Source organism: Cibotium barometz, chromosome 7 (genome assembly GCF_041138505.1).
Source record: "Cibotium barometz isolate CiBa-2024 chromosome 7, ASM4113850v1, whole genome shotgun sequence".
In the NCBI taxonomy this organism is placed as follows: Eukaryota; Viridiplantae; Streptophyta; class Polypodiopsida; order Cyatheales; family Cibotiaceae; genus Cibotium; species Cibotium barometz.
The window spans coordinates 53,808,535-53,826,376 of NC_141052.1; the positions used below are offsets into that span (position 1 = coordinate 53,808,535).

The following is a 17,842-nucleotide window of genomic DNA, read 5'->3' on the forward strand; positions in this document are numbered from 1 at the left end:
CTATCACTTTAGATTGCAATTCGGAGATGGTTGGATATCCCAACCATTCAGTACAAATCATTTACCTTTGGCTTTATGTAATTTTTGGTGAATTCATCTGATAAACTTGTTATAATCATCATTAAATATCAGATTGGAGTTGTAAAAGGATAGACACTGCCCTTGAATATTGAATTGGATCAAGAGGTAAGGTTTCACATCATCATGAGCAATGCACAAGAAATAGCTAAATTTAACGGGGAGCAGTTTCATACATGGCAAACAGAGACCATGTATTTGCTCATAAGGAAAAATCTGTGGGGGGTACTTGAGGGAAGAGATGAATGTCTAGAGGAGATTGGAGAGAATGAGTGGAAGAGAAGGAACGAGAAAGCATTAAGACTCATTGCACTTAGCTTAAATGATGAAATTATTCACCACATTGCAGGGATACAGAGCAGGCTAAAGATGCATGGGATGAACAACAAATTATTTGGCACTCAAGCAAAAAATTCAAAGATAAATCAGCTAATGCAATTCTACAAAGACATGAAGGAAAGTGAACCTCTAACCACACACTTGAACAAATACAAAAGCATTAAACAACAAAACTGGCAGCCATTGGTAAGAAGGTAGAAGATGACAAGGCACTAGCAATGCTTCTGAAGAGTGTGGACAAGGGAGAATATGACAACATTGTGGCAACCTTAAAGAATGTACCAGAATTGAAGCTACATGAGATAGAAGGAGCTCTACTAGTGCAAGAGAACAAGGTCAAAGAGAAGAAAGGATTGGACCCAACAATTGGAGAGGAGAGAGCATCCTACACCCGAGGAGGAGTCTCATGAGGACGAGGACGAGGAAGAGGTAGGGGAGGAGAAAGGGCCTTCACTTACCCCACAACTGTGGGAAGCCATGATATATGGCTAGAGAGTGCTATATAGCAAACCAAATGAAGAAGGATCGACATCGGCAAACTTCATGGAGACTCCTAAGGTAGAGGAGTCAGGACATCTTTTCTGAGAGAGAAAGAGAGAGAAACCCCACAACCTAATGTAACCTGCCGGCCCAATAGAGTAAAACCACCTCTGAGCCATCGATGATGTAGGCCATGTGGTAGATGTATGTGTGAGCACTTTAGTCAAGGTCACGGGCACTTGTAGTAGCCTTGGACACATGGAGAGAGAGTGTCAAGGACTATGAGTTAGGGACTTGAGGCACTCGTCGTGGGCTACCAAGTAAGAGAGACACTTGATATAGGGTCAAGGTGTGCTAGAGTTATTCACTTGAGGGGAGGTGTTGAAATATGCAAGTGAATGGGTGTGTGCGGGAACAAGCCCTTAGAGCAAGAGATTATAAAAGGGAGTCTGTAATTAAATGGGTAGCACTCAAAAGGTGAGATGTATCTACTGATGAGAGAATCAAGGGTAGCATGAGTGAATATAGGGCTATGGAAAGATTCTAGGAAAAGGTGCCCCCCAGATGTAGGGGAGAACTGATGCAAGAGAAGCAAGAGGGGTATATGCAACCCATTCATTGTGCTAGCAAAGCCCTCACAAAGGTGGAAAGGAAGTACAGCACAACAGAGCAGGAAGCTCTCTCAATGATTTATGCTTTGAACAAATTCTCACACTACCTCTTGGAAAACCAATTTGTTTTCCACGTAGACCATCAAGCCCTCATTTATCTAGTGAACAAAGCCTTTCTGGTTGGGAAGATGACAGTGAACAAAGCCTTTCTGGTTGGGAAGGTAGATATTTCTACTGCAAGAGAGTTCACCATCCAGGACACGCCCCGAAAAGAGTGCGGTGGTGCACTTTCTGTCCAGACTGGATACCGGAGAACCTATTCTAGATGGAGTGGATGATGAACTCTTGGATACCAACCTATTCACAATAGCAGCTCCAAAAGTGGGAGAGAATTGGTATTATGATATGGTTCAGTTTTTAAAGGATCAAACATTCCTGGAAAGGTGACATTGCTGAGAGAAAGAAAGGATTGCCTTAAGGAGCAGAAACTTCACAATGACTGCCGGGTAGCTCTACAAAAGAGGCATAGACCAGATCCTTCGAAGGTGTATCCCTGGACCATGAGCAACAAGCGGTATTAAGGGAAGCACGCTGTGGCATTAGTGAAGGACACATGGGCAAAGAAATCACAACCCGAAAAATTTTGGAAGTAGGTCTATGGTGGCCAACGATCATCAGGGATGTCAAACGAAGCAAAGCAATGTGATCTCTACGAGCGAATGGGTCAACCTGGTGATTCTAATAGATTTTCCATCTCGCCCATACTATCGATGTTTCCATTCATGAAGTGGAGATTTGATTTTGTTGGACTAATCAAGCTGCCCACCACGAAAGGCAGCAAGTGTGAATACATCATTGTGGCAACTGATTATTTCACCAAATCGCCGGAAGCTAAAGCTGTGAAGAGCAATTCTACAGAAGAGGTGGTGAAGTTCCTCTTCAAGGATATTACTTCTAGGCATGGATTTCCAATGGAAATAGTCAGTGACTAGGACACACATTTCATAAACAAGGTGATGAAAGAGTTGATGGTGGAAAGGTACCTTATCAATCACAAGAAGTCCTCAACGTATTACCCAGAGTGCAATGGCCAGGCCGAATCTACCAACAAGGTTCTGACCAAAATTCTAAAGAAGATTATAATGCCAACAAAAATGATTGGGACCACAAGCTTGATGATGCCCTATGGGCATTTCACACATCTTACAAAGTCTCAACGGGGCAAACACCATTTAAACTAGTTTATGGACTGGAGGCAGTAATGCCCATGGAATTTGTGGTGCCCAGTCTGAGAGTGGCCCAAGAGAAGCTACCAATGGAAGAATTCTGGGAGCACAGAATACAGGAGCTCCTAGCTTTAGAGAAAGAAAGACAACTCAGCTCTCTACATGCGGAGATAGTGCAGTGGAGAAGAAAAGCCTGGATTGATAGGCATCTCAAGCATAAAATTTTCAAGCAAGGAGACTTGGTATTGGTTTACAACTCCAAGTTGGGATCACAACCCAAAAAATTCAAGATCCGAGATGGATAGGGCCATTCATGGTTAAAAAAACCCGGTCAGTCAAAATGCCTTTCAATTAGAAAGCTTGGATGGCATGCCTTTTCCCAAAATAGTGAACGGCTTCAGAATGAGAAAATATATGGACCAACCGGTGGTAGTCACACCAAAAGAAGAACAAGCGGAGGATAAGAAGCATGTTCGGAGCATCTGCTATGGCATGATCGCACTAGCGGAGTTTGATGCGAAAAATCCAAGAAGCACCAAAGCCGCAGAGGAATTCCGCAAGGATGGCCAATCTACAAAAGATCACAATTTCACAATCAAACAAGGCCAGGTAAGCAAAAGAAGCAACCAAACAAGGCCAGGTAAGCAACAGAAGCAACCAAACAAGGCTAGGTAAGCAAAAGAACTAGGCTACCATCTACAAAGAGAATTTGGCAAAAAGAGCAGCCACATGGGCCAAAGAAAAACAGCCAACCAACAGTGGCGCATGCAAACCTAAGGGCAATCGCACAAGCTGCGGGGTCTGTAGATCTCAAGTCTAGGCCTCCTATGCGAAACAACACCGCAAAGCTGGAGAATCCTCTAAGTCCACTAGAGTGATCTTCAGTTCTTTTAAAGATGATGTAGATGATGAGAAGGAATGATAGAAAATTACACAGAGAAGGCCAGCAAGAAGAGAGAGCTCAAAGTGGATGAAGAGTTGTTGCCTGACCCAGAAGTGGTAAAGACGCAGAAAGCAGAAGAAGAAACTGGAGGAGAGAGAGAAGCAAGAAGCCGCAAAAGCAAAAAAGAAGAGAAAGCTGGAAGAGGAGAAAAGGAAAAAGAAGGAAGAAGAAACGAGGAGGGATGAGGAAGAGAGAAAGAGCAAAGAAGGGGAACAACTGAAAAAGAGAGAAGAGGAATCCCAAAAGCACAAGATGTCTGCAGGGGCCGAGCTCTTCATACCACCAGAACTTCGGCCTTGGGTGGCAACTTTAGCACAAAAAAATACAAGAACGACCCAACCACAGCCCCAAGCTACCCGAAGAACTAGAGGCACAACTCCCCACCTAGCAAATACATATGAACAAAGGGCCGATGTCCGTGGCCTAGAACATTCTCTCTCAGGCCCTCGCTTTAGTGGAGGAATACGAGTCAAAGGCCCGAAGCACCACCAGTCAGATGTGTGCCCTGAATCAGCAATAACACGAGCTGATCAAAAATGTTATAGCCAAAGCCAAGGACTAAAGCACAAATTATGGCGCAGCATAATGTGGACATGCAGAACAAGCTTGCTATGGCGGAAAAGGCCTTAGTGCAACAAAAGGAGCGAAGACCCTCAGCAGTGAGAAAACCATGCTCCAAGCTCAGGTGGAAAGGCTCAAGGCAGAATTAGAGGAAGCTCAAAAGCCAGCCGAAGTCTGGGGAGTGACACCATCCAGGGGCTAAAGGAAGAAGTGATGGAGAGCACAACAGCATTGGCAGTCGCCCCAGATCGAGGTCCAAGCCCCGAAGACCCAAAAAGAAGAAGGATTATGTGCAATCCACTTGATGCAAAAGTGATAATCATTAGAACAGCGAAGGCCAGCCTTGGAAGCCCTGCTTGACATACGAGAACAAATGGCTTGTAAAGCTCAAAAGGTCATCCATGACCTAGATGAAGATGATGATGCAGACAAGGAGCAACAACCATAATAGCAACAGCAATAATAGCAATAGCAACAGGAGCAGCCTGCAAGCCAGGGGTCGCCCAATCCAAGCACTTCTGGAAAGGAGAAAGAAGCAAAAAATGAGCAGCAGAGCCTGGTGCAAGCCCTAAAGGCTGTGCCGCTTGGAAAGTAGTTCACAAGGAGAAGGAGGCTAAGAAGCTAGCAGAGAAAAATAAGGAATTACAGCATGAATTGCAGGACACCACACCCTTCTAGGAATATGCAAAAATTTTGAGAGAAGCCTATGAAGACTGAGACAAGGCCAAAACACATGCAGAAGAATACAAGGAAAAACTAGAAAAAAGCACAAAATTTGAAATGGACATAATCAGTGAGCCGAACGCCCTTGAATTAGAAATGCAACATTGTATGGAAAATGAAGATCAACTCAGAAAGGAAAGGCTCCGAGACTGGGAAGAATACAAGACAACCCTCCAAAAGCAGATAGAGGAGGTACAACCAATGGCGAAAAAGGAACAGTAAACGCAAATAACAAGATTGCAATGGTGGAAACTGGAGCTTGCGTGAAGCGAAAGAACAGGTCGCCAAGCTACAAGCAGAAATCGCCAAGGTGAAGGCTGATGCAGAATTAGCCACAAAAAGCACAAAGATGTTTTCGGCTGGTGTGCCAAGGAAAGAGCAAGGAGAGCTATTGGTTGAGGTCCAGAAGTTGCAAGACGCCAACCAAGCTCTAAACAAAGAAAATGAGCGCTTGAAAGACACATTAGCCCCAATAGCTCAGCTGCTCCATAGCCTAGCACACAAGCCATTTTTTGAAGCCTCTCATGTGTGTTCTCAGGACTATTGAAGGCTAAGAAAGAGCTACCACAATACTTTCAAAATGCAGATAGAATAAGGTCCATACTGACCAAGAAACCCCTCCCTCCAAAAGATCTATGCTCTCAATTCTTGTTCTCTCAGACTCCAAAGGGAAGGAAGATGCTTCCACTGAGGATGATGCAACCACCAAGCAATGCCGATGTTTGGAAGTGGGGCACCGCAGACCCAGATGCAGAAAAGACACAAAAACCACTTCCAGAACATCTGACAAAGTACAAAGAAGCCGCACAGGTTGAGTGGAAGCCAATCCCAATGGCGGAAAAGAAAATCCCAAAGGCAAACACCACTCCAATCAGTGGTAAAGAGTGTTCGACCTGCAGACTCCGCAGACCAATAACATGGATCTTGGGTGTTCAGAAGAGCAGGCGACAAAACTAAAAAGGATGCAGAAGTACGCCATGTACTCCGATAATGTGTACATTCCGGACTGCACTCCTCCAAAGATGTTTATGAAGTTTAAAGAAAAAATTGTTAAGGGAATGGGTTCCGGAGAGCAGAAGCTCTAGCACCAAGTGTGCTAAGTGTTGTGCCCAGTGGGCTCAGTGTGGCGACAAAACACTCAGTTTGACCACATTCCACGTCGTGGTACTACACGTGTGAAGGTGGCGGACTGTAACCACTAGAGTAGCCATTGTCAAGAATATCAATTAGACTGAGCTTAAAAGGATGGTGCAAGAAGGCGAGCACCAGGGGCACTACCTGAAGGTCACAATAGCGCCCCCTCACACACAATTGAAACTCACAAAGAAGCGGACACAAAAAAGCTACACCAAAGTTAAACAAACTTGATCTATATAACCAAAACAACAAAGAAGAACAAGGGAGAAGAAGGGAGATCAAAAGTTGAAGGGTAAGCCACAAAGACGGCCATCCCACCTTAGTCTCGTAGCTTACTAGTCACATTTTTCACACACAAACAACACGTGCGTAAGGCTATGCATAAAGGGCCTAACCTTTCACGGCACCCTCATTGTTAGTTGATGTGCCTAAAAAGGACATGACCAAAATTTAAAGACAAATATCAATAAGGAAGGGGATCATTCCTCACACACGCACAATGCTTAAGGATAACAAAGGAACTAAGATTATTAACGTATAGATTTTAATACTAAAGTGAGTACTGTCAATTCAAACATACGATTGTTCCAAGTTTCTATTTGAATTATTTACAAGCCCTAAAAATGAGCCTTTGCACAATGACATAAGGCTGCGCTAAACTTGATCTCCCAAGCTCCTGCATCACATCAAAACACAAGACGCTGTTAAACTCATACCTATGCTATCTTGTTTTTTTTTCTTGAGAGGTTGATTAATATATTTAGATGACATGGTTGCAACCCTGTACCTGCACATCGGCAGGCAAGGGTGTTACCACTCAGGCTAGAGCCTGCTAGCTTACTTAATGCTATCTTGCACAAAAGTGTTATAACAAATTTTCCAGATCACATTACCCCTAACTGGTTCAGGATAACCTTGTTACTTATAGCCTAGTAGTGTTTCAACCTTTATGTTTACACAAAAATATTTACCAAAGTAAATAGAGTGTTGAAAACAAGGATTCCTTACATGGAGGTTGGCCATCTCTCACCCAAGTGTGGTAGAATCGACTCGGCAAAACATTGTTGTCTGCATTCAATCCACTTGTTAGAATCTGACACACTAAGTGTGTCTGTGCCCATTAAGGACCTGAATGTTCTCTACTATATGAAATTATTACTAGTCTATGAAAAACAAGGGAGCTTTACTTCTTCTCAGTCAGCTTTGGGCTCGGCCTATAATACTTCAAGTAGCCATCCCAAGCAACCTTCTTTATCCCAGCTCTTTTTGCAATCATATCGCGAACTCTGAAAAAAAAGGGAAACATCTACTCATTGAAATCATGTCCTGTAGCACATGCTTTACAAAAATAAATAAACATATCAGAAATCACCTTTCTGCAAACTCAATAGGAGTCTCTGATGGTTGCAATGTTTGTGGCTCCAGATACCAAACATCACAGACCACCGCCCAAGATGTCATCAACCGCACCAAATGCATTGTGAAAGACTGCCTGCATCAGACAAGCAATTCAAAAATGTAATCCCTGAAGATTCAAGAGAGGACAAAATTGAACAAAATTGCAAGCATATGAAACATTGCAAGCATTGTTTCATATGCTAAGGGTCTTTACAGACAAATCCCCCACCGGACAAGTTAGTGGGATCGCCCTGTTTTCATGGGCAGGGCTTAGATCTTTAAAGCCCATAACACAAGCACTCTTTTAGATTGCTTTGCTCTAGTGTACCAATCAGAAAGAACAAGTAGGGTCTTGAAAACCTACTTCTTGCTATTCCAAAATGCATCAACAAATATTTTGTTGTATTTTATGGCAATAGGGCATACAGCACATCCCAATTCAAATGCACCCTGCAAAAAAGCCAAGTATTGTGAGACTAGCTTGGGACTTTGTGGGAACAGCCAGCCAACTGCAAAAGGGAGGAGATCAGACAACGAGCAGGAAATAACAATCGCGATGGACAACTAGCAGGAAGAAGAGATGGAGGCGGTCGACGACAAACAGGAGCAGCAAACACAGGCGAGCAGCACACTCTGTTTTCACACTGGTCACATACGCAAGTAGCTACCACGTAGTTCACAACGTAAGCAAGGAGCTACCAAACAAGTTGCAAGCACATGCGAGCCACACACACATGAAAACACACACACACACACCATTTTTACACACAAACAAACACATATATATGGGGTTACAAATGAACACAAAGCCCCAATTTTTTGCAACTGAAAGAGGCTCAATTTGCTGATTTTGACCTCAATGTTGAAAACCCCCAAATTCCAAACCAACAAAAGTGAATGGCACCACCTGCAATTTTTCTGGCAGAGGGCAACTTCTGGCAAATCCAGTGGCGACAGAACTGTCGGACGGAAGCGCCGGCGATGGAATTTCGCAGGGCGACGGAATTCTGCAGGCGTTGCTACAGGTTTTCTTCCAGGGGCAGAATTCCAGGGCCAGCTCCCTGCTCTGATACCAATTGTTGGTGTTGGACTCACACACTCACACACACAAACCTGCACATTAGGGTTAGATGCAGGATGGAGAAGCTCACACACAGAAATGAGAGAGAGAGAGAAAGAGAGAGAGAGCCAAAAGTGTGGTATCCACAAAATGCAAGTCAACCCTTGCATGTGTGCCACATCCATATAATATAGAAGTACAAAATATTATATGTTAGAGTGTCCTTTCACACTTGATATCCAAGGGGAAAAACCACATGGGAAAAAGTGCCCTTGGTTAAGCCCTGTTCACACATAGCACTACCATAAGTGAGTATATGCCTACACTTCGCAAGCTTGGAAATGGAGTTGGGAAGGAGAATGTGCAGAAAATGCAGCCCAACAGTCCTCATGAAAGAGGTGCCAATCTCTAGAGAGAGGAGGAGTGAGGTGGTGAGTTGTCCAGTGTAGGTGGCAGGCAGGTGCTTTGTGGAGCAAGCTAGAGTGGACACATGGCTGGCTACTCCCTTTGTACAAAGGGGATAAGGTCTGGGCGGTGGACATTGGGTTATGTCCACCTCGGGACATCAATGTGTGAACACCGGGCTGGTCATAATTTATAAGTGAGTTTTGGTCGCCCAAAACTTAATGAAGTGTGTACACACTCACTTATTAATTAGTGCTAACTCCTAAGGCTAGGTTTATGACTAATACTTACCACCTATCACATGCCACATAACCATGTCAGCAGACAGTTTCACATGCACGGTTCGCGGGCGGGCGTCCCCTTACCCGGAACTACACATTGATCAAGCAAGCATGAAAACAGCGTGCAATTTCAATTGCAAGCAAGCACATAAAGATGCTATGCAATGCAGCATTGGTATGGACAATCCCCGTTCGTGAGACTAAACCAAAATAGACGTGCTCCAGGCAAGTACACTAGGTACCAGACCCAATGGAACACCAATCCACCAAGCATGTACACGGAGGCACAAGTCCCAACGGAAAGCCAAGTCCACGGTATCACATGAGTGGCATCAATCCCCGGCATATACAACTGCCACGGACACCAGTCCAATGTACATACATGATGAGAAAGCATGGGTGGACCAATTGGGTGGCCAAATAGTGACACCAAGACAGAGAACAAGCCTGAAAAGAAAAAGTGTTGTGATTATTGCAGGAAAATAGGACACACCATAGAGGAATGCAAGAAGCATATTGAGAGTGAAAAAAAGAAGAAGCTGGCATCTTCTTCCATAGGTGCAGATCAAGCCAATTTGGCTACTCATGTGTCAGCCTTGACCCTTACATCGTCATCACCGCAGAGATGTCCTCTGATGCCATTGCTTTTGATGACTATGCTCTATAGTCTGTACTCCTTGGTATGCATTGTCTGGCAGATGCATTTCAGGGGGTATTTTACTTGCCCACATGCAGTTGGTGATGCCTCATGGTCACTCATGCTTGTTGACCCTTATGCTTGTCTACGCTAGATGCTTTCTCTTAGGTGATGTTTATTGGAGATGCCTTTTATGTTGTTTTCCCTTGCAACAGGATTGTTTCTACAGTGTTGACATTGTCACTTTCTCACATGTGATGTTTACTGGGAGTGCCTTCTACACACTTGGCCAATGTTGGCTTGCTCTCATGGTTTTGACATGTCACAAGTATATTATTCATTGTGGGATTATGTATCTTTACACTTGCCATACATGCCACTGATCATGGCATCGCTGAGAGTTTACCTATCCTCTCATAGCATTCGCTGATGCCTCCCTCGAGCCCCCACTTTTTCTCCCCATTTTCAGCTTTTCCCATTGCTGAATTTTTACTTTTATTAGCCCTACCATTGCTTATTTTTCCTCATCAGATCCTCCATTGATGAGTTTGCCTCTTACAACTTACATTCCATGTCTCACAGGCATGACTTCTGGATCCTATTGCCTTTACACATGCGTATATCTGCTACCTCTTCTTATGCTTATCACTGGTGCAGTTACAGAGCATTGATGTGGATTACATGCAGTTCAGCTTGGCATTTGGATGCTTGCCTTCAGGGGGGTATTATGCAATGCCTCTTGATTTGATACAGTTGATGTCCACATGATCTTTGCCATGCATTTCTGGTGATGCATTTATGTACTAATGTGCTCGAGCATTAGCACTATGACATTGGGGATTCTCCTTTTCCCCGTCATATATTGCTTGCTTTTTCCATTGGCACTGCAGTTCACTCTTACTGTGGAGCATAGTGCAGGGCAGCATTCACAGCTTTATCACCCTACTGCTACCCATTCAAATCATTCACTTGAGGGGGGTTTGTTGGTCATGTCCACTCCCGGCTAGTTCAGGTGTGAACCTTGCTTACTCAAGGGCCTAGGCTTTTTAGTACTCACTTGTACTTCATTTCACATCATTATTGAGTACATCTTTTCCAACACTCTCACGTTTCTCTGTGCTTGAGGTTGTGTGTGTGTGTGTGTGTGTGTGTGTGCAGGCTAGCTACCCTCCTACCCAGCATGTCTTTGGCTCGATTCCTTCTTGTATCACTTTTAGCCACCAATTCAAGGCAGCATCCTTCAAGTGCATGCGAAGCGTGGATTTTTCAGAGAAGTCCTCTCCTCCAAAAGTGGCATCGAATTGCTTAATGAAAGATAAAGCTTTTTGTGTATCCCTTTTACCATAGAAAGCATCGTATTTGACACTCTTTTCTCCGGGGTTAATATCCATTTTGCCGGTTGTTGTAGGCTCCTTTGTTTTTCTTTCCCTTACTTGTCCCAAAGAGGCTACATTTTGAGAGAGCGGGCCTAGGATCAACCTCCATGTTTCCTCGACTAGAAACAGACCTGGTGGCTCTAGATCCTTCCGCAATGGTGACTCCTTTGGCACGAAGAAAGGCTTTGGCAGTTTTAACTCCTTCGACTTCAGTCGCTCTATCTTTGAGGAAATCTTCAAACATTTGAGCCCTTCTTTGGTCCTGTTCCCTCTTGGCTCTCCAAGCAAGGAACTCTTCATCTCTGAGCAAACACCTGAACTGCTAAAAGTCATGGTACTCTTCTGATGATATGGCCGCAATCTCATAAGTAATGGATAGACGAACCTGGTTCCCATCCTAAAGTCCATGATCGGCCTCATAGTTGTTCCCTTCATTAGGCCCTTGGTTTCTCTCTACTCACTGTTAGGTTAGGGTTGCACACAAACTGAGGCACACAAAGAAGTACAACAGCAAGGACACTCAAGAGAGAGATGGTGATTGATGCTCACACAAAGAAGATAGCATACAATCTGTGGAGCAAGGGAGTTGACTCCACAACAATAAAATGTGGTGTCCTTTCACACCTAATATCCAAGGGAGAAAACCCAAAGAGAGAAAAGTGCCCTTGGTTAGCCCATGTTCACATGTGGCACTACTCATAGCATATATGCAAATAAATTCTCCCTATAGTGGCAATGTGAATCTATACAAGATCAGCAATAGATCACTCTTTGGAGGAGAGTAAGCCTAAAGCTTTTTGGAAAGCTTCAAACTTCTCTCGAGGCAACGCCTTCGTGGACAGATCTGCAACATTGTCCTGTGTAGGACAGTAAGATAATGAGATCTCCCCTGCATGAATCCTCTCCCTAACATAATGATAATGAATCTCTATGTGCTTAGTACGTGCATAAAACATTGGGTTTCGTACCACAGCTATAGCACTCTGACTGTCAGTGAGTATGGTGGTGGGTGTCTGCTGATACTCACCACGAAGATCAGTCATCCATCTTCTCAACCATACACAATCTATTGTGGCTGTAAAGGCTCCTTTGTACTCAACCTCAAGTAGATGTGGCAAAAATGGGCTGCTTTTTGCTCAGCCATGATATGCATGAATGCCCCAAACAGAAACAATTCCCACTCGTGGATTGCCGTGTATCATAGTCACCAGCCCAGTCGGAATCACTGTAAGCATGTAACTATAATTGCCACCCCCCCACCCCCTCCCCCCCTGGGCCCCACGGGATATACCAATGCAAGATCTAGGGAGCCTTGAAGATAGCTGTGAAGATCCTTGAAGATAGCTGAAGATCCGCTTCACCGCTTGCCAATGCTTTGCACCTGGGGTGTGCATAAATTTACTACACTGGGAAACCCCAAACTGAATGTCTGGGCGTGTGTTGCATAAGTATATGAGACAGCCCACTGCTTGGCTGTAAACACTCATATCAAAAGCCTCTCCAACATCATAGATGTTCGATTTCAGCCCTGGCTCCATCGGAGTACAAATGGGCTTACAATCTTGAAACCCAAATTTGTGCAACAGCTTTCGACTGTACTTTGATTGGTGTACATAAATCCCAACACTTGTCTACACAAATTGTATGCCCAAATAATAATGCAACAATCCCAAATCTGTCATCTCAAATGATGTTTGCAATTCAGCTTTGAATGCTGAAATTTTCTCCGTATCATTCTCAGTTAGCAACATGTCAACCACATAAAGAATGAGCATAATCAAAGTGCCATGATCCTCTTTCTCGTAGAGGGTGCTCTCTGTTGGACTATTGTGAAATCCCTACGTGGTCAAATAAGTATGTATCTTCTCATACCAAGCTCGAGGAGCTTGTTTGAGACCATAAAGTGCTTTTTCAAGCTTGCATACTTTGTTTTCATGACCATGCATCACAAAACCAATGCGCTGATTTACATACACTTCTTCCTGCAAATCCCCATTGAGAAAAGCTGATTTTATGTCCAACTGATGCACTTTCCATCCATGATGGGCAGCCAATGCAACAACACATCTAACTGCGGCCATACGAGAAGTAGGTGCAAAAGTCTCATCATAATCAATGCCCTTTTTCTAGGCATAACCTTTGCCCACTACCCTAGCCTTGTACCTGTCAATGGTACCATCAAACTTTCTTTTCAACTTGTATACCCACTTGGTGCCAATGGGCCTCTTGCCTGCAGGCAAGTCTATCAAATCCCATGTGCTGTTTTTATGGATAGAATCCATCTCATTTTGTATGGCATGCATCCAATGCTCATCCTCATGAGCCTCCTCAAATGAATCTGGCTCATATGCATCACAAACTGTACTCATGCAAGCATTGAACCAACCTGTGTCCTGCTACCAAGTGGAGATAAAAGTTTGCACTCCTATAAAGTACAGAGCAGGCACCGAGGCACAACTCTAGCCTCTTCCGTTGCTGTCCGCTCTTTACTCCACTGCCTCCTCCACATTTTGAGGTGTAATGAGCTCATTCATGGGTTGATTTTGAGCACCCAAATGCTGTCCATTAGGCAAAGTTGATAGCTGATTTGTTGAGCCATCAATTCCCAATGGGAAAAGTCCTTCAAACATGTTATGTGGACACGAAGGTGGCCGTGCAAAAATTAGCCAATGGCTGGTCTGAATTTTCAACAAATACAACATCTCTGCTATCCAAAATCCTGTGTGTGGAAGGATTAAAGAGACGTTAGTGTTTACTGCCACTGCTGTAACCCACATATATGCACTTAGCTGCTTTGTTATCAAGCTTACCTCTCAACTGTTGAGGTACATGTGCATAAGCTATACATCCAAAAACTCTAAAGTGATCAACTTTAGGTTTCCTTTCGCGCCAAGCCTCATATGGCATTATGGATTTCAATGCTTTAGTAGAGCATCTATTCAACACGTGTAGCACACATTATTGCCTCCATCCAGAATTTGTGAGGCAAGCCTTTGCCTTTTAACCATGCATCTAGCCATTTCCATCAGACTTGTTCTTTCTCTCAGTAACACCATTTTGCTAAGGAGAATATGGCATCGTGCATTGATGTTTAATGCCTTTTTCTGCCATAAAAGCTTTGAAAGCAATGGACATGTATCTATACGAAAGGTCTGCACTTTGCAACCAGTTTGATTTTCAGCTTGTGCCACAAAATGCTGAAAACATGCAAATACATCAACTTTTGCCTTCAAGGAATACACCCAGGTAAATCTGGAGTAGTCATCGATATAGGTTACAAAGTATAGATGCTTTCCAATAGATGGTGTCCGCATAGGACCACACACATCACTATGCACAAGCTGTAATTTCTGGACAGCCCTTGTTGATCCATCTTTTGGGAATGCATTTTTGTGCATCTTACCCAATATGCACCCTTCACATACATGTTTTGGTGGCAGTTCTACATGAGGCATATCCTGTACCATTATATGCCTTTGCAATAGCATTAAACTGCCATAATTCACATAACCAAACTTGGCATACCATAATTCTCCCTCATTCATGGCAGGTGTAAGAGTGGTAACCACATGAGCATCATGCTCTCTCCTATTGGAAATGAGAAGGGTGAGGTTTCTGGAATCAACCCTGAAGAGTTTTCAGAAGATGAGGAGGAGGAGGATGAAAACATGTTTTCAAGTTAAAACTTAAAATTCTGGGTAAAAAACACTTAAATCATACAGTTCCCAAGTGGACACGAATGAAACGCATTTCATTCGTATACACATCTATGAAACGTTTCGTTTCATTCAAGCTGCATGAAACGCGTTTCATTGCAACTATGGGACTCTGTCGTCCTCAAAGTTCACTGCATATCCTCTTTTAGCAAAAGAGGAAACGGACAACAAGTTCTTCTTAATCCTGGCACGTACAATACATCTAGAAGACATAAGTCTACACCATCTGTTGTTGTGCGGATTACCTTACCAACACCCTGAACTGGATAAGAAGAATTGTTTGCACATGTTACCCGCTTGCCCTCGGGGGCAGCCATAAGCTTCTTAAACAAATCTCTCCGTGAGGTAATGTGTTTAGAAGCACCACTGTCAAACTACCATGTGTCGTGTCTTTTATTGACATTGAGAGACATATGCTCCAATGATGCATCATAACTGCAAGTAAGGAAAGTCCACTCATCCTGCACAAGATTTACTGATGCATCATCTTTCCCTGCAGGTGATGAAGAAGAATCTACAGCCATGCCACTTTCCTTTTTCTTCTCCTTTGCGAGCCTTTTTCTGCACTCATTCAAGTAATGATCTCGCTTCTTGCCGTTATGATATTTTGGGCATGGACATGTGGACAAAGAAGGCACCTAGATGAAACTTGGGCGGGCATCAAGCCAAGAAAAGCATAAAAGTTGATAATTTTTGGCTAAAACTTGAAGTACAAGCAAAGAAAAGCTTTAAATTGGTATATTTGGACAAGTTCAGCTATTTTTGGACCAATCTGGTTATTTTTGGCAAAAAGGAAAAAAGCACTTCAAATATAGCTAGCCGACTTTATTAAAAGGAGTTGGGGGCTTCTCTTTTTGCCATGTGCATCCCTCTTGGAATTTCTCCCCCCCCCCCCCCCCCCTCCTGCTAGCGGACTCAAATTTTCTCTCTTCTCTCTATTGCGTTGGCCGTGTACAGCAACTCCTGGTGATGATATCCTGCGCTGGCGGTTTAGCAGGCAGTTCTCTCTCTCTTCTAGCCTGGCCATGGGCAAATTTGGGCCAGTTTATGGAGCTGATTTGAGATCTCTTTTGGGGCTGATTTATGGCTCTGTTTTGGGGCTGATTTTGTAAATGGAAGGGCAACTGAACGTGGAAAATCTAATCAATAATGAAGTCTGAAAATACACATAAGCATGCCACATAAAACAAGATGACAAATCTGCACAGTACACCACACTAGGGGCCAGAAGATGGGCTGACACCCCCCCCCAATGGTTAGATTACCAAAAAGGAGTCTGCTTCCAATACAACTTTGCGGGTGCCCAGGGTTTACCACGTGCTGCACCTATTTCTTCCAATACAATATGAAAACAAGAAAACATAACATAAACTGAGTTTGCTGACAATTCTCAGCACAAGTGAGCATTCCCGGCATCAAGCACATGTAGGACAACTACGGACAGCCCATAGCACTCCCACATCAGCCTGGGACAACTCAACATCATCGTCTTCTTCCTGTTTGGCTCATAGAGCAAGTCGACCAGCCCTCAAAGGCTGTTTTCAGCAGTCAACCAGCCCTCAGTAGCCTCAAAAGAAATCGACCAGCAGCTGTACACAAGCCTGCAAACCCCTGCTCATCAGAAGGAAAACTGTCCAGATGCCCTCGACCAGCCCTTTCTCTCTGTTTTTATGGTCTGTCCAGCCTCTGTTCAAGCTGTAAATCAGCCAGCCAGCAGTGGAGAACATGCAGAAGGGGTCGGCCAGCACTTCCCATGCACCTCTTAGATTTTTGTCGCGGTAGAAGGCCGTAAACAGCCTGTAGAAGCAGTCGACCAGCTCCCATGCACCCAGAAAAGCAAGCGCCTCACATAAAACCGGAGTCTTACTCAAGATTACAGCTCCTCCGTCAATTTTAGCTCCCATGTGTGCTTTTTAGGTCCAGAAGGGGGGTGCCTACTAGAAGGAGGCCCAATTAATGTCCAGTGCCCAACTTTCGACCCAAACAGGTGTGCACATACACGTCCACAGGGTGCCCAGGCGTCCCCAGTCCCATGGACAACACAGGTAGAAATCTCAGGCATTGTCCAAGCAAACAAGACAAGTCATCCAAAGATAAAATCAAAGTCATGCACATGAGTGCAGCTAGATTGGAAGAAACACCCATCTGCTCAGTTGTATCCGATAAAATGTCCAAGGCTCATGATCCTTCCGGAACCTTCCCAGAACATAAATACAAAAAATCTCCAAGATAGCTAGTCCCATAGAATTTCATCATGTTAGGCTCCATGGGCCATGGCCCATACATGTACACCATGTCAGGCCCCACAAGCCACACATGTACTATCATGTCAGGCTACACCAGCCATACATGTACTGTCATGTCAAGCTCCATATGCCACACAGACACACCATGTCAGGCTACACCAACCATACATGTATGTCATGTCAGGCTCCACATGCCACACATGAACAATAGAAAAATAGAAGTTGTAAGAATTTTGTGACAGATTTCGTACGGAACTCCGGGCTGATTTGGGCTCCGTAGTGGACTTTTTATGGACAGTTTTCAGTACTGTATGCACCTTGGTATCTTGTAAAAGCTTTTGTGTCAATAAAGAAGTTGCTACGGGAGGGTTGGTCGTTCCGGCTCAGAGCGGTGTTATTGTATTGTTTATGGTTCTTCCACTGAGTTTTTCATGCTCTTATTCGTATTTGAAGTTTTCGTCTATTTATTGTTCCAGGTCCCCGCTTCCTACTTGTGACAGTGGTATCAGAGCAAAGGCTTTTTCGGAAGCAAGAGGCTTCCTTCCAACAATGAGAAAGAGAAAAGCTCAGAAGTGGGGACTACTGACCAACAGTTTAGCTACTGAGCTTATGAAGCAGTCATGAG

The 17,842-nt window shown here is 44.0% G+C and overlaps 1 protein-coding gene across 10 annotated transcripts in view; it reads right to left on the bottom strand.

The window, feature by feature from the left end:
* Positions 1-6,600: 6,600 nt before the first annotated feature.
* Positions 6,601-17,842, bottom strand: part of GPAT9 (glycerol-3-phosphate acyltransferase 9) — a 106,781-nt gene continuing 95,539 nt past the window's right edge. For 8 of the 10 annotated variants that reach the window (XM_086800788.1, XM_086800796.1, XM_086800793.1 and 5 more), the window contains 5 exons: positions 7,861-7,946; positions 7,471-7,590; positions 7,286-7,384; positions 7,107-7,166; positions 6,747-6,885 (listed from right to left, as the gene is read on the bottom strand). In XM_086800788.1, coding sequence (XP_086656914.1) covers positions 6,780-6,885; positions 7,107-7,166; positions 7,286-7,384; positions 7,471-7,590; positions 7,861-7,946 — 471 coding nt within the window. In that variant the 3' untranslated portion in view covers positions 6,747-6,779. Of the gene's footprint in view, positions 6,886-7,106; positions 7,167-7,285; positions 7,385-7,470; positions 7,591-7,860; positions 7,947-17,842 lie in introns of all 10 variants that reach the window. The other 2 variants (XM_086800792.1, XM_086800797.1) reach the window with 1 other exon arrangement.